This window comes from Mastigoproctus giganteus, chromosome 5 (assembly GCF_048544385.1).
Source record: "Mastigoproctus giganteus isolate SK-2022 chromosome 5, ASM4854438v1, whole genome shotgun sequence".
Lineage (NCBI taxonomy): Eukaryota > Metazoa > Arthropoda > Arachnida > Uropygi > Thelyphonidae > Mastigoproctus > Mastigoproctus giganteus.
Genome location: NC_143579.1, coordinates 73525427 through 73550638, shown reverse-complemented (window position 1 = coordinate 73550638; position 25212 = coordinate 73525427). Strand labels below are relative to the sequence as shown.

Sequence of the window (25212 nt, the reverse complement as noted above, 5' to 3'; positions counted from 1 at the left end):
AACTGAGACCACGTATATCTGTGAAATGAACTAGGAAGTCTTTGGGAGGTTTAGATCTTTTCGCAGATAAGCTTACTCTATTAGATTGACAATTCATGGTGTATTTAATAGTAAGAAAAAGTGGGAGCAGACATGCTGTATGAAGCAATGATTGTATATGGCATAGACATGATGAGTATATACCCGGATCCTTGACATAACGTGGACCCGACAGTGGCCCCCCGCATACACACTAACCGCACTCCCTCCAATCAATATCTGGCATAGTAGAAGTAGCAAGATTATACACTAGCTGATCCAGAAGCCTCCTAAAGAGTTACCAATAGGTTTGGTCCAGTGTACTAACTTGCTGCCAGCCTGCGAACAGCATTTTAGAGCTGTACTCTCAAAATGTAAGGAAGATTGGATCTCGCCATGATATTCATCATAACTTCAAAAGTCATCAGTTGTACTGCATGATGTAAGAGATGGGGTGGGGTTGACCGGAACTTAGCTCTGGAGACTAAATATGGGTTCTACCACTTCAAGCTTTCAATAAGCAAAGCAGTGGTATTACACCGGTTGATGAGAGTCTTCGGAATGCCCCCCCCCCATACACACTAGTCTGACTCCCTCCAATCACTATCTGGCACAGTATAGGTAGCAAGATTATATACTAGCTGATCCGGAAGCCACCTAAAGAATTACCAATAAGTTCGGTTCGATGTACTAACTAGTGGCCGGCCTGCGAATACCATTTTAGATCTGTACCCTTGAAATGTAAGGAAGATTGGATCTCACCATGATGATCATCATAACCTCAAAAGTCATCAGTCATACTGCATGATGGAAGAGATGGGAAAGGGTTGACCGGAACTTAGGTCTGGAGACTAAACATGGGTTCCACCACTTCCAGCCTCCAATAAGCAAAGTGACTTATGGAAATTCGACTTTATGCAAGTTTTTTGCTGGCCTGTACCAACTTAAAAAAATCGTGGAAACGTATTTTGCATCCTGTAGGAATAAATGGAGGTATTGTGAAAATATCGTAATGTTGAACCCAATAACACATTGTGTGTGTTTTTTATTTTTTTATTTTTTGGTAATTCGTTTCAAGTCACCCCAGGGGCTCACATCTAGTGAGTATTGGCTTGGCACACCCAGGGTCCTGAGCTGGATATCATCATTCTTCTCTTTCTTGGTGATTCCTTTCTACTTCTCTGTCTCAGGGTAACTCGAATTTTTTTTTGGCTGGTACAGCATAAGCCTCAGGCTTCCTTGCACCATACGGCTAATAATAATAAGACCGCAAGTTGAAAATTTTGCCATATAACTAAGCTATTTATCTCTCTAAAAGTTCATTTTTATAATGGAAATTGCACTACACTTTCATTCTTATCATATGTTCCGTTATAAGCAGAGGTGTATTGCTAAAAAAAATAGTACCGGAACGCTTGTCAATTAACTACAAATAGTTATCTATGCTTTTTTCATTTGCAAAAATAAATAAGTCAAAGATTAGAATATTTGTAACAGACAATATAAAAAAATATAAATTAATTACAATAAGCCTAAAAACAATATTTACAGAGAAAATTATAGATAACATTTTGATGAATTAAAATGTAATGTCCAGTTTATTCAGCCAGATGATAGCATCATTAGTAACAATATGTAGATCGTGAATGGGTCCTTCAAATCTCCTCTTTGGGCACTCCAAGCCGACATGCTGGATAGTCTGAGGCACATTGTCACAGTCACAGAATGGGGTTTTCAGTTTTTCCCCACTTGTGCAGCCAGAACTTGCATCTTCCGTGGCTTGTTCAGATTCTATTCAGGTATGTCCATTCCTTTCTTGGTAAGTTGAAACCAGGTACAGCTCTGCATGGATCATTCACTAAACACAGGTGGTCGGGGTTTGAAGTGGTCCATTCTTTACGCCAGGTCTGATCAGCATTAAAATGTGACTTAATAAGTTTCTCACCTAGCTTCCATGGGGGGTTCCTGGATTTCAATGTCTCTGCTTTGAGCAATTGAGGATTTCTGTGACATTTTTTCCATTCTTTCAGCAAAGATGTTTCTCTTCTTATATGAGAGGGATGGATGTTAGATAACACTGGTAACCATTTTAAAGGTGTCGATTTAATGGCGCCTGATATTGTCCTCATTGTGTCATTTAGTTGGGTATCGACTTTTACAGTGTGTGCACTATTAAGCCATACGGGACAGCAGTATTCTGCAACTGGGTAGACTAAGGCAAGGGCTGATGTTCGTAGCACCATTGCGTTTGCTTCCCAGCCTGTTCCACTGAATTTGTGCAAGATGTTATTCCTAGTTTTCATCTTTGCTGCAATATTACAAAGGTGTTGTTTATACGTCAGTGTTCGGTCCATTGTGATTCCCAGATATTTTGGGCAGGGGTTGTATTTCAGTCATTGGCCTTTATATTCCACTTATCCAGATGAAAGCAGCTAACTTCAGTTTTATTTAAGTTAGGTTTAAGTCGCCATGTATGAAAATATTTATTCAGGTTATGAAGATCCTTTGTAAGTACAATTTGGGCTGTTTTGAAGTCAGTAGACTGGGCAGTCAGAGCTATGTCATCTGCGTACATGAATTTCCTAGAAGCAGTTGCTGGAAGTATAGATATTAAATAATAATGGAGCAAGAACTGATCCCTGTGGTAAACCATCATTTAATATATAAGGCTTTTAATCGCTCTGCCGTTTAAATGTACTTCGAACACTCTATTGCATAGCATATTGTTAAGTAGGATCGCAAGGGTCTTACAAGGAATAATCTTCAAAAATTTCAGAATCATTCCTTGTCGCCATACAGTGTCATAAGCTGATGTCAAGTCCACAAAGACTGCAATGGTCGTCTTCTTATCTTGAAATCCATTCTCGATGTGGCTAGTAAGTGCCAGTACCTGATCACAGCAGCTTTGGCTTGGTCGGAATCCGGCTTGTTCAATTGGTATGTGTTGGAAGATTGTAGTTGAGATTCTATTGTAAACCATTCTTTCAATTAATTTGTAACATATATTTAAAAGTGCGATTGGACAATAATCTTCAGGGTAAGATCCACTTGTCCGAGGCTTTAGAATGGCAACTATTTTGGTTCTCTTGAACAAGAGTGGGAGCCTACCATTCTGCAAGATGTCATTAAAGAATTTAACTAGCCAGTCCCGAGCTCTTGGACCACAGTGTTTCAGGAACTCTGGATATATTCCATCCACTCCGGCTGCCTTGCCTGGTTTTATTTCCTTCAGGGCTGTTGAAATCTCTGCAACTGTAAATTCTCCTGAGAATTGGGAGGTTGGTTCAGCCGAGGATAATCTGGTTCTTAGCTCCTTCTTGAGTTTTTTGACTTCATCTTTATTGGTATCAGTTGGTCTCTTGGATATGCTGACAATTCTATTGGCTACTTTTCCTGGGGATACTTCTGAGCTCTTATTAATATGTTTGGGAGTACTACTTCCGAGTTTCCTCAGAAGTGTTGATGCTTTTCTACTTGTGTGTTGGAAATTCATACCTGCTGTCATTATGTTCCATTTCTCTTTCCTAGCAGAATCTAATCAATGCAATAAGTTGGTATTCTTCATATAGCTCATCACATCTTCTGTTCCAACCAGGAATGTATTCTTTCCTAAATCCTCTGGGAATATGCTTCTTTGCTATGAAGCATATTAAACCAACAAATCGCTTATAATTGTCGATTTTTGATGGAATCCATTGTTCAGTATTTATTTATAACTATTAAATAAAAATTTCAAAAGTAAAAAACAAAGACAAATATTAAAAAATCAGAAAAGAAAAAAAAAAATGAAAACAAAAACTCCAAAATAATATAAAAAATACTGTTCAGAAGAATCTTAGAAACTCCCATACAAGATCGATTAATATTCTTGTGTGACTGCCCTTTTTGTTTGTTGTTTGGTCAACAGCAGAAAGATGAAACCACAACTAAGTTTGGACATAAAAATTTGGATTCCATAATTCTAATGGTGGACCGTTTAATAAAACAAACTTGCCATTGTTAGATCTCTTTATCTAACACATTTTTCTTTAGTAAGAAACGTTCAAGTTTAATTGCAAATTTTATATTTTTGTTTTTAAATAAATATTTAAAGAAATCTATTAATTTTAAAGATTATTATTAATATTTATTATTAGTAGCAATGGGTAAAATAGATATTATTTCTCCCTCCCCTTTGATTATGCCATTGTTTCATATTAGGTGTATAAATTTAATTATTTTCTATTATGACATTTAGAAAAAAGTCCCGGTGCATTCTGGCCCCAATACACCACTGGTTATAAGAATCAATTTTGAACACCTTTGTGATATTTTTCTAAACACATTTCTAGAGGTCACTCAAACAATTCAAGGCCTTATACACCTCTATTAGATCACCTTGCAGGTGCCTAGTCTCCAGATGCTGCATGAAATAATAAAAACAATTTGCTCTTTCCTGTTTATTGGACTTTTCTGTTATAAACTAATATAATATAAGCGCAATATATTATAAACGGGTAGTAAACTTGATTTTATTGCATTTGCGATAATACTGATAACTGGAATTCTGTGGTTTTTTATATTATGGTATTATGGTGAAATGAGTTCCCCTTCACTGAAATCTTCAATTATATAAAAAACATAAATAAATTTTCAGAATCTTCTTTTCATTCCTATTTACTTATTACAATGGTGAAGGGAAAGCGACCAAAAGTGCTAGGAAAATGCTAAGGAAAGTACTAGGAAACAAAACGAAACAAAATTGATTTAGAAATGAAGATGATTAATTAAGAAGTACGAAGCAGGACAAAGTTTGTCATCTATTCAGTTGCACAGAATTAGATCTCACTGCTTCAACAGTGAATACTATTTTAAGGGACAGGGCGCGTATAAAAGAACATGTTAAAGGATCAACATATTTCACAATGGGGCCAGTCCGCCCCAACAGTGATCACAAAACAGCGTTCAGGTGCTATATCGAAGATGGAAAAGCTATTAATAATATGGATGGAAAATCAGATTCAGAAGCAAGTGCCCCGAACCTAACAGCCATTCAAACAAGAAGTATTTATGAAGATAACAATAAGTACGGCAAAACCCAAGCCAAGTTCGTGGCAAGCAATGGATGGTTTAATAGGTTCAAGCATCATGCTAGGTTTCCAAAACATTAAGTATGCAATGAAGTTGCCAGTGCCAAATCTGCATCTGTAGGGAAATTTTGTGATGTGTTGGAATAAACCCCCTTCTAAATCTACACAGCCCTCAACTTCTGTAGCGGCATGCTTATCAGCTGGAGAGTTAATTCTGGGGGTGCCTCCATATCCAGGTGGGCAGGAGCAGCAGTGCATAGCACACGCTTCTTGATTAGACTGCGGTTTGGGCCCATGACCACCAAATATGGAGGATGCAGAAAGGTCATAGAATGACCACCGCATATCCCCGGAGCAATATGACTTTAGTTGCTAATGCTCCTAAAAACCAAATAACAAACAAACAAACAGTTAATTCTGGCAACGATGCTCGAAAGGTGAAACTTGCTGACAAGTATGCCTGTATCCTCTCTCTTTTTGTAATTTTATAATTTTGAAATTTTTGTAATTTTGTACACTTTTGTAATTTTTCCTGTGCATGAGATAAAAACATTGAATAAATAATTGTATTTACATGTTTGTTGACATTTCTTTTTTGCTTCTGTCAAATTCAACGCAGATAGTTGTAAGTGAAGAATTTCCCTAAATGCTTTTTTAGGAAAATTCCAACACATAAAATTTGACTTACGTAGCAAATTATTAGAAAATTCCAACACATAAAATTTGACTTTCAAAAGAATACTCTCAGAAGAAAATATTTTTACAAAAGTAAAAATATTTTCTTCTGACAGTATTCTTTTGAAAGCTTGTTTTTTATAAGAAATACATTGCAGTAAATTAACTTATTATTTTTCACATATAAAATATGTTGGTTTTGTTTTCAATGAATAACTTTTTATTTTCTTTGCATTAATCCAAAAATTCAACTTAAAAGCAGTTGTAAATGCAGTGTAAAAAATCATTCAAAAAGGAAGAAATTGTAGTGAAGGGTGTGATAATGAATTCTTTTACATCATATTTTTAAGCCCTCACCCAAGATCCAAATTGAATGCATTCATAACCATATTTACAATATGACTACGCAGTATCATTCATAATTTTCCAATAAAATTTTCTTTTCATTGTAAATCAGTATACAAAGGGTACTAGGAAAGTTTTGCAATACAGCTTTGTTTATTTAATTTTTTCAAAGTAATTTCCTCTACATTCAATACACCTCTTCATCCTCCGAAACCAATCTTTAAACCAGTTCTGCCAAGTTTCACTAGGGAGTAAAGTACACTCGTTGTCCCAAGCCCGTAGAAGGTCCTCATCACTGAAAAACCGCCTCCCTTTTAGCTTCATTTTCACATGCGGGAACAGTGCAAAGTCGCAGGGAGCAAGGTCTGGACTGTAGGGAGGGTGCTCGAAGTTTCAGTCCTGTCGTGGTCAAATATTCGGTGCAGGCTTTGGCGCGGTGAGCTGGAGCATTTTCGTGATGGAGGTACCAGGTGTCCATTCTTGACTTTGGCCGCAGGTTCTTCATAGATCCAATGACTTTAGGCAGGCATTGTTCAGTATACCACTTAGCTGTGACTGTCTTCTGCGTGTCCAAAACGACACGTTCCACAATTCCACTCGATTTGAAAAATACAGCTATCATTTTCTTCTTTACAGATCGGGATTTTCTGACAATTACGGGTGTGTCGTCATCATCAAAGACCCGAACTTTGTTTTGAGCCTTGGTCGGCAGATCGTAATAGTACAGCCAAGTCTCGTCACCTGTCACGATGTTGTTCACATACCGAGATTGTCCCTTATCAAACTTTTTTAACATCTCCCGGCACCAAGTCACACGTCGTGTCATCTGCTCTTCAGTCAGTTGATGCGGCACCCAGAGAGAACAAAGTTTCTTCACGTGCAAATGATCTTGCAGAATCGAACGAATTGCTGGTGCATTTAAGCCCAAAGTATCCTCTATCTGTTGGTAGGTCACTCGCCTGTTTTCGTCAAGCATTTTCCTCACAGCAGTAACGTTTTCCTCCGTAACTGATGTTCGTGGCCTTCCCGGCCTCTCAGAATCCTCCAGAGTGAAATTTCCCCTTTGGAATTCTCTATACCACCTGAATATCATTGTACGATGTGGACAATCATCATCTAGTGCAAGAGTCATTTCTTCTAAGCACTGGTCTATGGTTAACCCACGCACGAAATTATACCGCAAAACTGTCCTTATCTCATTTTGTGACCACGGTGCCATCGCAAGCACTTTACACTCTCACTACTAATGAATAACTGAGCCCATCGACTTGGCGTGGTGGCTACTATGCACGTATGAACATGTCTCAACATGCAGCAACAAGCAGTTTCCTGTGATTCATTGTTGCGTCATATTGCAAAACTTTCCTAGTACCCTTTGTATTTTAGGCATAGATGGGTTTTAAAATAATTTGTTGTACTGAATTTATTGTTGAAACTATTTAGTTTGAACAAAACTTATAAAGCACTATCAATAATAGAAGTTGGCCAGGGCCTAAAAATATTTTTGTAAAATGATATACATTGTAATAAAATTTTACGTAATAATAAGGGCAGCTTCACTTGATTAACAGATAATCAATTATGTTGGATAATAAAAGAACTGCTAGGTTCATTCACATCTATTATCTACGCCACTTCATTAATTTTTAATAACATTTTATGCTAGAAATTGTATTTGACACCAACATAAAGCCAAGTTATATGAAAAGTTTTGATTTATATGGGTTTTTTGATTTATATGGGTATATGCATAACCAGTGATTCTTCAAGCTTTTGTTAGTTTTCACCCAGGTATAGTAGGAAATTGGTAAGTTGTTTGTTTGTTCAAAGTTATTAATAATAATGAAAACTCTCACACCTCTACCACCTGGAATATGAACATTAATGTGACCAAGAAAATATCTTCATTTTTAGGAAAGTTAAACTGGAGAAAGTTGGGTTTCAAGAAAAAAAAAAAATACATATCTGTGTGATTTTCAGAATTTGAAGAGCAATAGAAGCAGCAGTTGAATTTAACAGAATATGGTAAGGAGATTTTGAGCAAAAAGAGAAAAGATGAGATTTAGATTATTGAATTTATAATCTAAATCTCATCTGTAGTGGTAAGTGGATATCATTGCAATTCTAACTGCTACCCTACATATTTTTTAAAATAATTTTTACAACAATTTATTTTATAAAGTGTTGCACACTCTTAGGCATTCATTTGCTCATTGTTTTGTTTGCCTGCTAACAAAACAGTGACATGTTTTACATTTTTTTTTTTTTTTTTTTTTTTGTTGTTGGCACATCGGCTTCTGTGGCCATAATGCACCTCGCAAAGTTTTTGCATTTTACTCTGATCCAAGCCTGAGGCGGGATTCGAACCTGCCACCTTTGGGTTGCCAGGCAGGCACTTTACCCACTTGGCTAGCCCAGTCGGTGTGTTTTACAATGTTTTTATAGTACTTTCAGATTCCTTCTTCAGGCTGGTAACAAATATGAATGACATTCAACTTCACTGATTAACATGACATATAAATTGTTTATATCCATATATTTCACGGCAAATTCAGTTATGCATGAAAGGTTGAGGTAATTCTTTCTCAAGTGGGGCAGTTTTAATGGCAAGCTGTATATTTTTTAAAAATTATATAGCATTTTAATTTCTATTTTATAATGTATACAGTATATTAAAAGTAGTTAGTGTTGGAAAATGATGCAGGAAAGCAAGGAAGTTATTTAAACTAGCCACTTCTGCAATGCAGTTGGAAATTTGTTCCAACAATCAACTACTGCCTGGCTGAAAACAAATTTTTGCACATCTGTTGTGCAACCATCCTTCTTAAATTTGAATTTATGCCTCCTCATGTGTGTAATCTGAGAAGAGGAAGTATTCCATCAGCATTGAGCTCACCCAGTTCATTCAAAGCTTTAAACACCTCAATCAGATCTCCTCACAGGAGTAGTTTCCAGACAATGCAATTCAGAACTGAAGCATTTTTTTTTCTTTTTTTCTGTTCACTAATCTCACTCTTCTCTGCATTCCAAAAGTTCCACATCCTTTCTTAAAAGAGATGTTTGCAGGCCTGCCTGCAGTACTAACCATAGCGTCGTGCAACAGGATAAGCATGTCTATATCCCTATTGCAAAATTCATGTATATCATTGACAAAATCCCATGGAATGGCCTAACAGCCTGTCTGTGCTGTTCAGAGAACTTTGTCGAACTACACAATTATCCTAGGTCTTTTTTGCATTCCACAAATACCACTCAGTGTAGTACCCTCAATGTAGTATCACAGCTGGTATGTTATTCTAGGATTAATGCTACTTATATTCAGTACGTTGCATTTGTCAATCTTAAACTTTATTTGCCACTTCTCACCCCTTCTGCTAATTTTTCTAGTTCTTGTTGCAGTAACTTACCCTTACTGCTGTCATTAACCACACTGCCAACCTTTGTATCATCTGCAAACTTATATATTAGGCCTAATGTCTTCATTAGTATCATTAATTAATATTGAGAACAACAATGGTGCCAGCAATGAACCCTGGTAAACTTCACTAATAACATTAATCCAAGAAGAGAAGCACCCATTGATAACTATCCTGTCTTCTCCCACGCAACTATCTTTTATCCATGGCATTAACTTGCCCATAATACCACACAGATCCAATTTGTACAGCAGTTTTTTGTACAAAAATATCAAAATCTTTTCTGTAATCTAAGCATACGATGTCAAAATAATTTTCTGCATCCAGTTCTTTTGTTACTGCACTATAGTATTTAATCATATTGGTTAAAAGATTGCTCCTTAACAAATCCATGTTGCAACTGCAGTATAATTGCATTTCTGTCTAGATGATCCTATATTACTTCTTTAACGGGCAATTCCATTGTTTTTCCTGGAACAGAAGTGAAGCTTACAGGACTGTCTTTACTCACTTCACTCTTGTATCCTCTTTCATGAATTGTGGCTACATTTCCACATCACCAGTCCATAGGGACCTCCCCTGAATCCTTGGATGTTCCCATAGTTATGACTAGAGGTTTGCTGACCTGTTTTGTTGCCTCTCCTAAAATAATTGGATAGATCCCACCCCAGGTACATTATTTATGTTTAGCTTCAACATTTGCTGTGTTTAAGGAAAGTATGGTAATTTTAACAAGTTTTTTATTGACAAATGTTGATTATAATAATAAAAATTACAAATTGCTTTACCCCCCTTCTCTCGAACTACATCCATATTAAATAAAGCATGACTGGGGAGAGTTGTAATTGATGAGTAACACCTGTACTTAATTTAGTCATTATAATTTTGTACACAAAAATATATACAAATTAGGCATGAAACCTAATAACTAATTTTTTTTTCCTTTTTCTCCTAAAAATTTGCTTCTTATTGTGTTACTTTTTTTTATTATACAATAGATAGTTGTTACCTTTTGTCCACCACTTCTCATGGTACAATTACTTGTAATTAAAAATAATGGCATAAGGGACTTCACAAATTTTTTTATTTTAATTCTGTTTTAATATTTTATTTTAATATTCACAATATCAAAGATCAGCGTAGACATCTCATCCTTTCCTTTTAGGAATTGCTCCTGGAAGTTCTGGGATGAGGCGTTCAGTTAGTTCAGGTGGTCCATCCATCAAATATGCACTTGGAGATTTGACATCTGGGCATGCCTTTGATAATGGTTGCAATTGTTTTGACAGCTGTGAAGGAATCTGTAATGATCTCAGAGGACAAAGAGTCCATTGTCACTGCCAGGTATTGAATTCACTTATTTTAAAAACTTCTAAATTATATGGAATTAAAATTTATGAAGTCAGATTCATTTTTCATTAGACCAATGTTTATTACTTAAGAAAATTAGCGTGCAGATTAAAAGTAAATTAATACATAATTAAATAAAAGAATTAATTTAAATGAAAAATATAAAAATTTTGTGACTATTGTATTTTGTTTTTCTTAAAAAGTCAATGTCAGTTGAACTGAACAAAATTAGGAAAAAGGTGTGACATCTGCATTAGGTGCAAGGTCAAAAGAGGCATAAAGTTAAGCAATTAGTGTAAATTCTTATGTGGTTGCTTGGGGGGGGGGATGGACACATTTCTGATGTGAAAAGTTAATTTAGAAGTTAATTTCTAGATTAACAAATTTAGAAGTTAATATTGCAGTTTTAACGAATTTCCCTTTGTACACCCCTGCGGTTCTGGGGACCAGTGAACATCCCAGCTTCGTAATTGATTTATTACAGATGCTCTTACCACACAACAGGTCTGTGTAGGTTACCCCAGGACAACAGCTGGCCCAAACTATAGGAACTATAAAAATAAAAAAAAATATTGTGTTCATAATGGTAATAGTTTCTTGGGACAAAATTGGAATATCATTGACTTATTTTCAGCTAGTTATGTAGTCATTATAAAAACCTCTCACTGATTAAATAATTATTCAGATTTAATGTACTATAAGAAGGATATGTGGAACATTTAAATGAAAAATTTGATAAATACTGTGTGTGTGTGTGTGTGTGTATATATATATATATATATATATATATATATGACACACTTTACACAATGTTCATTTTTTGCTCTTGCCTTCACATTGTTGGGCCAGTAACCTAGAGACAAAAAAAAAAAAAAAAGTCTGAAAAAAGCAAGATGGGCAACTGAAACCTTGTTCTCTCAGGGGCTGATATAAAGACCGAACCTAAATGCAAAAAAAGAGGGAAAAAAAAATGCCCCCATCTCGATAAAAAAGGAAATGTATCCACAAGCAGGACAGCTCTTTCTGATGATCCATTCAATATTATGAAAATGTGGAGTGGGAAGTATCATCTTTCTTTATTCAGAATGGACTGGTATTAGCAGGATCCCCAAGACATTAAAGTAATCAAGATCAGGTAGCATCCTAGTAGAAACTGCAAGTCTATAAGTAATATTTTTTGCCCCCTTTTTTAGAAATTGGCTTTTTATCACCCTGCTTAGGTGCATTCACATACATATGTGCCTATTGTCTTCACCATGTCCATCCACCCACATGTAACATCTCAACTCCCAGTAGATGGATTTTCAGGAAATTTTATATTTGGCCCTTTTATAAGTATTTCTCAAGCCATCCCAAATTTCTTTAAAATTGGGCAAATATACTGGCAATTATTATTTCTTTTTCATTTTCCACTTCCCTAAGTGCAGTACCATACAAATTGGTATGTTAATCTGGGATTACTGCTCCCCATATGAAGTACCTTGCATTTGTCATATTAAACTTCAGTTGCCACTTCTCAGTCCATCTGCCTAATTTGTCTAGATCTAGTTGCAATAGCATACCCTGATTACTGTGGTTAACTACCCTAACCAACCTTTGTATCATCTGCAGACCTAGAGATTTGTGATATACCTTCATCTATATCATTAAATATAGAAAACAGCATTGGGCACAGCATTGGACCCTGTGAGATTCCACTAATAACATTAGTCCACGAAGTGCAGTGCCCATTAATAACCATCCTTTCATCCATGGCAGCAACTAACTCTTAATGTCACACTGCCTCAATTTGTATAACAGTCTTTATGTACAACAGTATTAAAAGCTTTTCTGAAATCTAAGTATATGATGTCAAAATTATTTTTTGCATCCAGTACCTTTGTTACTGCATTGTCAAAGAGTACTGCATACTGGTCTGGAGGCCTCATTTTAGGAAGGATGTAGAGTTGCTAGAGTAGTACAAAGAAGGGCAACAAGATTAGTGAGAGGAACAAAGGGGTGTTCTTACCAAAAAAGGCTTAAGTTCTGCAAATTTACAGTGTCTGCAGACTAGGCGCCTGTGAGGTGATCTGATTGAGGTGTATAAGGCCTTTAACGGCTTGAGCAGGCTCAGTGCTGATGGGATTCTTTCGCTTACTCAGATTACGAAACTGAGGGTACATAGATTCAAATTGATGAAAGACAGTTGTAGAATAGGTGTACGAAAGTTTCCCTTTAGTCAGATGGTAGTTGATTGCTTAACAGATTTCCATCTGTTGTTGTGGAAGTTGATAGCTTAAATAAATTTAAAGCTGAACTAGACATACATTTGGAGTGGCTGGATGGGTGAAATGGGAAGGTTTTTTTTTTTTTTTTTTTTGGCTGATTATGTATAAGCTTGCTTTCTTGCATCGTGTGCCTCAACTAATGTTAATCATTGTATCCAATCAGATTGGTCAGACAAGACCACTCTTTAAAAATCCATATGGTGACTACAGTATAATTGCATTCCTGTCTAGATGATCCTGCATTACTTCTTTAACCAATGACTTCATTATTTTCCATGGAACAAACATTAAGCTAACAGGTCTGTAATTACTCGTATCACCCTTTGTGAATTGGTGATACATTTGCACATCTCCAGTCCATAGGATCTCCCCTGAATCCAAGAATGCTCTCATAATTATTATGGATAACTGTTTGCTTACCTCATTTGCTGCCTTCCTTAATATAATTGGATAGATCCCATCCACACTAGATGCTTTTTTTCATGTTTGGCTTCAACAATTTTGTCTTCCACTTTCCTTTCAGTTATCACAAAATCATTTAGTTCACTATTAAAGTTTGATAAACATTTGGCATCCTCTTTCATAAAGAATTCCTCATTTGTGAATGTAGATGCAAAATATCTATTTAATTTGTCTGTAGCCTGAGCAAGGTCATCACCAGTTAAACCATTGCCATTGAGTGGCCCACTATGGTTCAAATCCTTCATTCTATTGTTAATGTAACTATATAATATCAGTGTAAAAACATCATAGACAACTCTTAAAGGAAAACTACGATAGTAGTGTAATGGGAATCATTTCAACTGTATCTCATATGGTGCTAATCCTTCACAACAAGTTACCATGTATTGCACTGTCACGATTAAGTAATGCTTCACTAATAGAGAAGACTACTGTTACTTATTCTCAGTGGGCACCACCACCCAGACACCACCATTTCAAGGCCTTGTTGGCCTTTCATCAGTGGGTGGGCAGGCACCCTGTATATCTATATAAAGTTATTTTTATATAGATAAATATAAAGTTATATTTATATAGATAAATATAACTCTTAAAAATATTATGCCCAGCTTCATTTAGTCTTACTTAAACATTATCACATACACCTGTTGGCATCTCTCATATTGTGGGATTATCTTCACAACTGGGTTGTCGTGTTTGCAATACCAGGGTGCCTGCCTGCCCACCAATGAAAGGCCAACAAGCCTTGAATTCCATCTGGTTGGTGATGCCCACTGAGTAACAATAGTCTTCTCTGTTAGTGAAGCGTTACTTATTCGAGGCAGTGCAATACATGGTACCTCGTTGTGAAGGATGAGCACAATATGAGATACAGTTGAAATGATATAAGAGTTGTCTGATATAAGAGTTGGTTTAAGAGTTGTCTATGGCATTTTTACACCGATATTATATAGATAAATAACTCTTAAAAATATTATGCCCAGCTGCATTTAGTCTTACTTAAACATTGTTAATATAAGCATAGAAGTCTTTGCTGCCTTTCTTTGCATCCTTTGGCAGTCTCATAATCTGCTTTGATTTGCCTAACCTTCTCTATGACTTGATTATAGACTAGTTTATATCTGCCAAAGGCTTCTATAACACCTAATAACTTACATACATCCCATGCCTTTTTCTTCTCTGCTACAAGTGTCATCAGTTCATCTAATGAGACTTGCAAAGTGGAACCTATGAGATACCACTGTGAGATCATCCTGAGACTTTTCGTTCTCTCATTAGATAGCAACTGATACATTGAGACAAACAGGCATACAATGCAAGAAAGCAAGTTTATCAGCCAAAAAAAAAAAAAAAAACACCACCTCCCATTTCACCCATCCAACCACTCCAAATGCCTATCTAGCTCAGCCTTAAATGTATTCAAACTATCAACTTCCACAACCAGCGATGGAAGTTTGCTCCGGCAATCAAATACCCGCTGGCTAAAGGCAAATTTCCGCACATCTATTCCACAACTGTCTTTCCTCAATTTGAATCTATGGTCCCTCAGGTTTGTAATCAGAGCAAGAGGAAGAATCCTTCCTATCAGCATTGAGCTTGCTCAAGGCCTTATACACCTCAATCAGATCATCTTGCAGGTGCCTAGTCTCCAGACTAGTTTGCAGAACTTGGTAAGAGCACTCCTTTGTTCCCCTCACCAATCTTGTTGTCCTTCTTTGTACTCGTTCTAGCAACTCTACATCCTTCCTAAAATGAGGACTCCAGACCTGCACACAGTACTCAAGGTGTGGCCTGACCTTGTACAATGTACAATATGCCTTGTGCAACAGCATAATCACCTCCTTGTCCCTGCTAGCAAAATTCGTATGTATCATTGACAAGACTCCACATTGACAAGACCTGCCTTGGCAGCTTGTCTGCACTGTTCAGCAAACTTTAGATATGACTGCACAGTTACCGCCTGGCCTTTTTCATTCTCCACTTCCCTGATTGTAATACCACACAGTTGGTACGTGTCTTTTGGGTTACTGCCACCCATATGCAGTACTTTGATTTGATTTGTAAACGTTAAACTTCAGTTGCCACTTCTTTGTCCATTTGCCAAACTTATCTAGATCGTTGCTACCATCTACAAATTTCGACACTAAGCCTGATATACCTTCGACAGTATCACTGATGAATGCACAAAACAACAATGGGCTCAGCACCAAACCGTGGGGAACTCCACTAATAACATTAGTCCATGAAAAGCATTGTCCATTGATTACCACTCTCTCTGTCATTTCCCACTCACCAATCCCTTTATTCATTGTAGCAACTTGCCCTTAATGCAATACCATTCCAATTTGTATAGCAGTATTCCATGCGCAACATGTATCAAAAGCTTTCCTGAAATCCAAGTATATGATATCAAAATTATTATTTGCTTTCACTTCCTTTGTGACCACATTATAGTATCCAATCAAATTGATCAGACAAGACCTCCCTTTAACAAACCCATGCTCTGTGTTAACTATTATCGCAGTCTTGTCTAGATAGTCCTGCAATGTTTTTTTTTAACCAGTGACTCCATTGTTTTCCCCAGAACACAAGTTAAACTAACAGGTCTATAGTTACTTGTCACCTTTTGATGAGAACCCCCTTTGTGAATTGGGGATACATTTGCACACCTCCTCTGAATCCAAGGAAGCTCTCATAATTTTGGCTAAGGGTTTGCTTACTTCCTTTGCTGCCTCCTTTAATATAACTGGATAGATCCCATCTGCTCCAGGTGCCTTCTGTATGTTTTACTTCAACAATTTCTCCTCCAATTTTTACTCTCAATTTTTACAAAATCAATTAGCTCCCTGTTAGTTTGAAAAACTTCTGGTATTCCCCTCCTTGGATAACTCCTCATGTGTGAATGTAGATGCAAAATACTCATTCAGTTAATTAAACCATCTATGTTACGTGGACCAATCTGATTCATCCCTTTCCTCCTAGACTTTACATTAGTAAAGAACACTTTGCTGTTTTTCTTTGCATCCTTTGACAAAGATTTCTCATAATCTGCCTTTGCCTGCCTAACCTCCTTTGTGATTTGATTACAGACTAGCTTATATCTGCCATAGGCTTCTGTGTCACCTGATAATATATATGCATCCCTCATTTGTCTTCTCTGTCACGAATCTCATTAATTCATCTGACGTCCATATAAGACTTGAAACCTTGAACAGTATTTCTTAGTTGGTATGTAAAGGCTTGTAGCCTCCAAGATTAAGTCCCTAAAGGCTTCCCATTTAGAATTCACCATTGGTAACATCATCAGTTGATCCCACTGTATAGAATTTAAAACTGTCTGAAACCACTGTAGTCACCTTTACGAAATCAAAAACCCTTCCCTTTACTACTACTTTAAGTAAAATCCGCATCAGTGCACTGTGATCGCTGTTGAGTGGTTCCTTTATCTGCAAATTCTTAATGCGTGAATAATCACTACTGATAATCAGATCTAGAGTATTACTCCCCCTGGTTGCCTCTCAAACATGCTGTAGAAAACAGTCATCCAATAATTCCACAAAAGTCTTGCTAGTGTGCGAGTGACGAATCCACAAGTTCCAGTCAATATCTCTAGTTAAAATCCTCCATTAGAAGACATTCTGATTTACTGGCCCACTTTTTTTATTTCTCTGGCAATTATTCATTATACTTATCAGAGTCATTAGGCCTAAAACACTCACCTACTCTGATTTTCCATGTGTGATCATACAGGATCATACTTGAAACAAACTGTATCAAGGCTTACTGATCTCTGTAAACATATAACAGTAGAGCCTTTTGTTCATTTTCAGTTTTTAAGGGTTTTTGAAATATATTGGTAGCATTTTCATTATTATATAGATAGCCACTTTTACTTAACCATTATTGGTTACGTTACCTAACCAAGGTTAGGTAACCATTTTACCTAACCTTGATGGTCTGATTTTAAATTAAATTAAATTTGTTTATATTTCATTATTTTGTATGATTAATTACCATGTGTTGTTAATGTATACTTATTTGAAGTGGTATAAGATTCTTATCTGAAATGGTATAAGATTTATTTGTGGAAATCTCATAGGCTCCTCGGCTTGCAGCAGAAGAAGAATTTGTAAGAGCCTTAATATCAATCGGTCTTCGTCTTCAAGCCGTCCCAACAAAAGAATTGAAGAGTAAGTAATAAATTTCAAATTTCTTCAATAAGAACCCTTATGTGTACAAATGCAGTTCTGTTGTAAAGGGCATTAGACATAGTTCTATTTTGAAATAAATATCAGTTTATTGATTCTTTTGGCTGTCTTTTAGTCAGTCCAGGCTAAGAATTGTCTGTTCTCTCTCTCTCTCTCTCTCTCTCCCTCTCTCTAACTTGGTTTTTTAATTCTGTAAAACAGACACTGTAGAATACATGCAATATTTTACAAACAGAATACAGTGATGCCTCACATAGCCTTAGTTGCATTGGCTCAAGGGTGAGGGGAGTTATTCCAGTGGAATGAAATCATTCCATAGAAGTTAACCTTTTTAACTTTTGCACAGAATAAGTGCAGAAGTTAAGGAAGTTAAATATAGCCTACTGTTTGAAACATGTAAAACTGGAGAAACAAATTCTTTTGCTCTTTCAGAAATATATATAAAAATAGGTATAAAAAAAGTCTGTGATATACAACATTTGTACTTCTAGAAATAGGCTTAATTGGCATTTTTCGCTCTTATTCCTGCTAGGTTGGAAAGAATACACCTGGACTGCTTTTCTTTTACTGGACTGTACAGCATTGTAGGGAGGTACCATCTGAATAACTGGCAGTGTTGAGGAAGCCGTAAATTGGAGATGGGCCAATCCCATGTGGCAGTTATGAGATTTTTTAATGTGTCTGAAAGTATCATCTAGAAGTCATGGAAACAGTTACAGGATACAAGAACCTGGAATCCCAAGAAAGACAGTGTCTGTGGGCAGTAATAGCAAAAGATTACTGATATCTCGTTATAACGACCAAAAGCAACTGAGAAATGTGCACATGCCAATCCATTTGCAATTCTCATTGGCCTTAGTTTGTATTGTGTTGATCTAACAGGCTTAAATAAAAGGAATGTATGGTCTTCAAACCCAGTACCACAAGAAAATCTGTTTATGGAGTAAATAGCACCACAACACTTCAAGACTCCAAAAAATAAAAAAATAAAAAAACCCACCCCAGAAATCATAAAATTCAAGTAATAACTAGAGTAGGTATAAACAGATATTTTGCAAGTCGTAAATAAGTGACAAGAACCTGGGTTATAAGTTGTCATTGGGAGATTAGTGTACCTATTATCTTGCAACCACAGCTGTCTTCACACCTACCGCTCAAACAAAACAAAAAAAAAAAAAGCAACCAATTATTTAGTTTGATTTAGTGCATCACGTCGATTGTTGTGCGTGTTCCGTCGCATCGCAAAAGGACAAATTTTGTTTCATTATTTATGTCTGGGATGTTGGATTTTTTTTTTTTTGTTTGTTTGTTTAGAAATTGCGAAAATGATGGGCAAATGCAAGATTTGTGCTTTCAAATTAAACAAAAACTTGAAATTATTCAAATGTTTGAAAACGATGCATCATTTAAATCTCTAAAGAACCATTATAATGTTGGTGACCAAACCATATGCAACATCGTAAAAAATAAAGGGAAGCTATTCGATTTAAAATTGACATTGTGAAAAATAAAGGGAAGCATCGTATTGGACATGCGAGTAGTATGTATTAAGTTTTTTCAATTTTTTCCATGGTTAACTGCAGGTAACTGAATCAGTGGATATGGGTGCACAACTGTACTTGAATTTCAGTAAAGCTTTTGATACCTTTGCACATAAGAGTGCTGTATAAATTGGAGCAGTGTGGCATTAAGGGAAAGTTGCTGGTATGGATAAATGGATGGTTGAGTGGGAGAAGGCAGAGTGTGGTAATCGGTGGACACTGCTCTTCGTGGACTAATATTATTAGTGGAGGCCCCCAGGGTTTGGTGTTGGGCCCATTGCTTTTTTATATATTTATCAGTGATATTGATGAAGGTATATCAGGCTTAATGTTGAAGTTTGCAGATGATACAAAGGTTGGCAGGGTTGTTAATAACAGTAATGACAGTATGCTACTGCAACAGGATCTAGAAAAGTCGGGCAGATGGGCTGTGAAGTATGGCAACTGAAGTTTAACATTGACAAATGCAAAGTACTGCATATGGATAGCAGTAACCCCAGAGAAATATACCAACTGTATGGTACTAAGGGTAGTGGAGAATGAAAAAGACCCGACAGTAATTGTGCAATCAGATATGAAGTTTTCTGAGCAGTGCAGACAGGTGCCAGAGCAGGTCATGGGGTATTGTCAATGATATACAGGAATTTTGCTAGTAGCGAAAAGGAGGTGATTATCCTTTTGAATAAGGCAATGTTCAGGCCACGCCTTGAGTACTGCGTACAGGTCTGGAGGCCTCATTTTAGGAAGAATGTAGATTTGCTTGAGTGTGTATAGAGAAGGGCAACAAGATTGGTGAGTGGAACGAAGGGGTCCTCTTACCAAGAAAGGAAGGCTCAAGTTCTGCAAATTGCAGTGACTGGACCCTCAATAAGATCACCTGCGAGGTGATCTTATTGAGGTGTATAAGGCCTTGAATGGGTTGAGCATGCTGAATTCTGATAGGATTCTTCTGCTTTCTCAGATTACGAACCTGACGGGGCATGAATTCAAATTGAGGAAAGACATTTGTAGAATAGATTTGCAGAAATTTGCGTTTAGCCAGCAGGTGGTTAATTGCTCGAACAAAGTTCCATCTGTCATTGTGGAAGTTGATATCTTAAATAGATTCAAGGAGAAACTGGACAAAGTTTTAGAGGGAATGGATGTGTGAAATTGTTTGTGTTTTTTTTTTTGGCTGATACTACATTAGCCCATACACTTGCTTTCTTGCATCACATGCCTCCAACTAATCTTGAGTAAACAGCCCTAGCTCTGATGTCTTTTTATCTGATTTTTACTTGGCATCAGCTGAAGTTCTGAGGTCTCCACACATTGTGTTCATTGTATTCCATGTCATCTTTTAATAAATATAGTCCATGCTGTGTAGGTACCAACATTGGCATACTGTCATCGTGAAGAATTGGTATCTTTGCTGAATTCGGTTCGGAAGAAGAATCCTGTGCTTATTCTTTGCTGAAGATCTGATTAAATTCACATTACAAAATTAACAGTGGTCATTGTTGCTTTTGGCTCCCTTTATGTCATGGGTTTGGCAAACAGTATAAACTTTTTCCTTACGTTCAAGTAATCATATAATCCATTTGAACAAATAATTGTGGTACAAATAATGTGTGTTATTCACGCCTTATTCTGATTATCTAGAAGACAACCAAAATATATAACTGGCAAAATGTTTTTTGAATATTTGTCATGATTGTGCACCGTTGTGATTTAGTTATGAAAAAGCCATACACATAGCATAATTTGTTTTTCGGTGATTTGTACACTTTCGAGGCATGACAATGAATGTGTTTCAGTTATTTACAGGATCTTACCTGAAACAATTTATAATCAAAAAATAACTAATGAAATATTAAGGATATAGATATATTCAAAAAGTTACATAAATATGACTGTATAAACAATAATAAGAAATAAATAATTATATTTTTGTAGGTTTGCTGAATAGTTGAGTCATATAATGTCTCATCACAGTGTTACTGATTATATTCTCAGTCATTGAACCTTCCAGGTGATACATCAGAAACCTTATCACAAATATGTGTCCACGAAGAAGTAGGCTCTCAAGGCTTGGCTGTTAACTCAGCTTTATTTGCAGTCAGAATTAATTCCATAACAGAAGACATACTGACACAGTCGAAATGTACCCCTATGCAGATGAAGTTGATATCTGATGTCATTCCCAAAACATGCATCTGATCAAGGTGCAATAAATAAAATAAAATTATGGACTGAAAACAATTGATATAGAATATTACAGCAAAACACAACAGCTGTACACTACACTTTTGTAAAAGGTGAAATGCACAAGGCATAATTTCATATGGGTTTGGTAATTTACTGTATAATATCAGTGTAGATATACCATAGTTTACCCATAAATTTAAATTATGTATGTAGTGTAAGGCATTGTTTTAATTGTATCTCATATTGTGGTTGCCCTCACAATGAGATCCAGTTATTGCACTACTTACTCAAACCCATATGAATTATGTCTTGTGCATTTCGCCCTGTACATTATTATTCATTCACCATTTGGCATTTCTCATATTGTGGAATTACTTCGCAACTGCGATGGCATGTTTAGATTACTAGGGTACCTGCATACCCACCGATGATGGGGCGGAGCCAAACTAGCTTTGAAACAGTGCCACGTGGGTGGTGGTATCCACTGAGAATTAATAATAGTAGTCTTCTCTACTAGAGAAGTGTTATTTATTCAAATTAGTGCAGTACTTGATATCTCGTCGTGAAGGTAACCAGAATATGAGATACAATTAAAATGCCTTTACACTTCATAAGTAGGTTAAATTTATGGGTAAACTATGGTGTATCTACACTGATATTATATAGTAAACTACACTTTTGTAAAAAGCATAGTATCCATCCAGATCAAAAATTAAAGTTGACAAATCACTAGATAACTCTCTCTCTACTAGTATTCCTTTCTTTGGTCTTATTTTTGGTAGAAAACTTAACTCCTTGGTGCATATCAGATGTCTCTACAATAACATAGGATGCCGATTGCTATATGCCATTTCACTTATACCGTATCTTGATGAGATCCAGACTGGACTATGGAATTCCTGTGTGCAGCACTTGTAGACAAAGTGTAAAAAGCCATGGCTGTACACATCATGGTAGTTTACAAATTTCCCTAGGTGCATATTGAACATCATCTGCAGAAAGTTTATATGCAGAAGCCTATAAACCATTGCTAAATCTCCAGAGACAAATGTACTTTTAAACTATGCCTTGAAAATCTGAAGCCTGCCTAATTACCCTATTTGAGAATAGTTTTTTAATCTGTAATAGGAAAATCTATACAGAAACAAACCACTGCATATGAACCAGTTGGCATATGACTGCAAGAACTAGTTCCAAAATATGGCTTAAGCTTTGATAATATATCCCAGAGTACTGTTACAAATCCACCATGGTAAACTTTTATACCAAATTTCAATAGTTATTTTCAATAGCAGGGGAAAAATATCCTGGAAAACTTTAACATTAAACAGGTTCATGCAGCATATTTAACAGTTTTCTCACCAATCCCAAATATACACAGATGGCTCTGAAACCGATACTCAGATAGGTGCTGCAGTGGTCCAGTTAAATGCAACTATCTCCCAAATCAATACATCAGCTACTCAGCTGGGTTATTTGCCATATTATAGCCTTGGTATACGTTGAGAAATCCCTTTTTCTGTAACATCTGGTATTTACCTACTCAATGACTGTAACAAATTTCCTTTGATGAAAACACACACCCGTACATCCAATATGTTAAATTCAAGCTCAGCTAATGAGACTGAAAGACAAAGAAAGTTATTCTGCTGGATACCCTGGCATTTGGGTATCCTAGGAAATGAAAGTTCTGATTGGGCAGCAAAATGTCTAACAAGTTTGCATTTTCTACCCTGTCAAATTCTATATACAGCCACTCCCCGATTAATGTAAGTGTTGTGTTCCGTGGAATGCTACGTAAGTCGGAATTTCCCTAAATAAGCATTTAGGGAAATTCAGCACTCATAACTATGCACGCTGAATTTGATAGAAGCAAAAAAGAAATGTCCGACAAAAATGTAAATAGAAATTATTCAGTTTTTTATCTCATTCACAGGAAAAATTACAAAAGTGTACAAAATTGCAAAAATTTCAAAATTATAAAATTACAAAAAAAGGGAGGGGACAGACATAACTTCAGCAAGTTTTACTTTTCGAGCATCGTTGCCAGAATTAAGCACACCGCTATGGAAGTTGAGGACTGTGTAGATTTAGAAGGGGGGTTTTCCAACACATCACAAAATTTCTCTGCAGCTGCAGAATCGGCACTAGAGACTTCACTGCATACTTTAATGTTTTGGACACCAGCGTTATGTTTGAACCCATTAAACCACCCATTGCTTTCCACGAACTTGGCTTGGGGTTTGCCATACTTATCGTTATCTTCATAAATACTTCTTGCTTGAATGGCCATTAGATTAAGGGGCACTTGCTTCTGAATCTGATTTTCTATCCATATTATTAATAGCTTTTCCATCTTCGATATAGCATCTGAACGCTGTTTTGTGATCACTGTTGGGACGGATTGGCCCCGGTGGGAAATACGTTGATCCTTTAACATGTTCTTTTATATGCACACTGCCCCTTAAAATAGTATTCACTGTTGAAGCAGCGAGACCTAATTCCGTGCAATAGATGACAAACTTTGTCCTGCTTCGTACTTCTTAATTAATCATCTTAATTTCTAAATCAATTTTGTGTTGTTTCATTCCCCTAGCATTACCAGCACTTGCACTTTCCGTTGGTCACTTTCCCTTCATCATTGTAATAAGTAAATAGGAATAATAGTAATAGAGGCATGTGATGCAAGAAAGCAAGTGTATGAGCTTATGTAGCATCAGCCAAAAAAAAAAGTCACACAATCATTCCTCTAAACGTTTGTCCAGTTCCTCCTTGAATTTATTTAAGCTATCAACTGCAAGGGAAACTTCACATGGGGAACAATTTTTAAATCAATTAGATGATTGTTATTTGTATCAACATGTCAGAGAAAGTACTATTGAAAAGAATACTCTAGACCTCATCATCACCCATGAACCAGATGACATAATAGGACTGACAGTACAGGAACCAGTAGCAGGAAGTGATCATGGAGTTCTATGGTGGACGATGAAGAAAGAGGTAGCAGTAGTTAAAGGCAAAGGAATGGGATATAACTTCAGGAAAGGAAATTACGATGGCTTAAGGTGCTACATGGCCTCTGTTAACTGGGTAGATATCTCACAGAAAGTGAATACAATTGAACTATGGTATACCTTTAAAACATTAATCACCAGAAGCCTTGAATGCGTATATACCATTAAAAAAATACTCCACGAGGAGGATTCCAATTAGATGAATAATGAAGTTGCCAGATTACTTGAGCAGAAAAAGACGGCATGGAAAGATTACAGAGCAATAAAAAGTACAGAAGCATATAACAGCTACAAATTGATCTGTAATAGTGTCACTGAAAAGGCTAGGCTGGCAAAGGCAGATTATGAGAAATTGCTGGCAAAAAGTGCAAAGGGGGTGGGGGATAAGAAATTCTTCACATATATAAATGTAAAGAAGAGAAGCACAAACCAGATTGGACCCTTATGTAATAGATGTGGATGAGTATTAGATACCCCTACTGAAGTTGCAATGAACCCAAGAGTTGCTTTGCATTGATATTTACAAAAGAAAAACCCTTTATATCAAAGATAAATTTTGGGAATGTAGTTGAAAAAAATGTAATGAATGGTGTTGAAATTTCACATGTTTATTTAATAAAAAAACTTTTGAGTGTACAGGCCATAAGGCTCCTGGGGTTG

General features: G+C 36.3%; 1 protein-coding gene across 2 annotated transcripts in view; it reads left to right on the top strand.

Annotated features, from left to right (window-relative positions):
- Positions 1-25212, top strand: part of fwd (phosphatidylinositol 4-kinase beta fwd) — a 241061-nt gene that overhangs the window by 139283 nt on the left and 76566 nt on the right. For both annotated transcript variants that reach the window (XM_090374066.1, XM_090374067.1), the window contains exons 6-7: positions 10689-10867; positions 17702-17792. In XM_090374066.1, coding sequence (XP_090230192.1) covers positions 10689-10867; positions 17702-17792 — 270 coding nt within the window. The remainder of the gene's footprint in view (positions 1-10688; positions 10868-17701; positions 17793-25212) is intronic.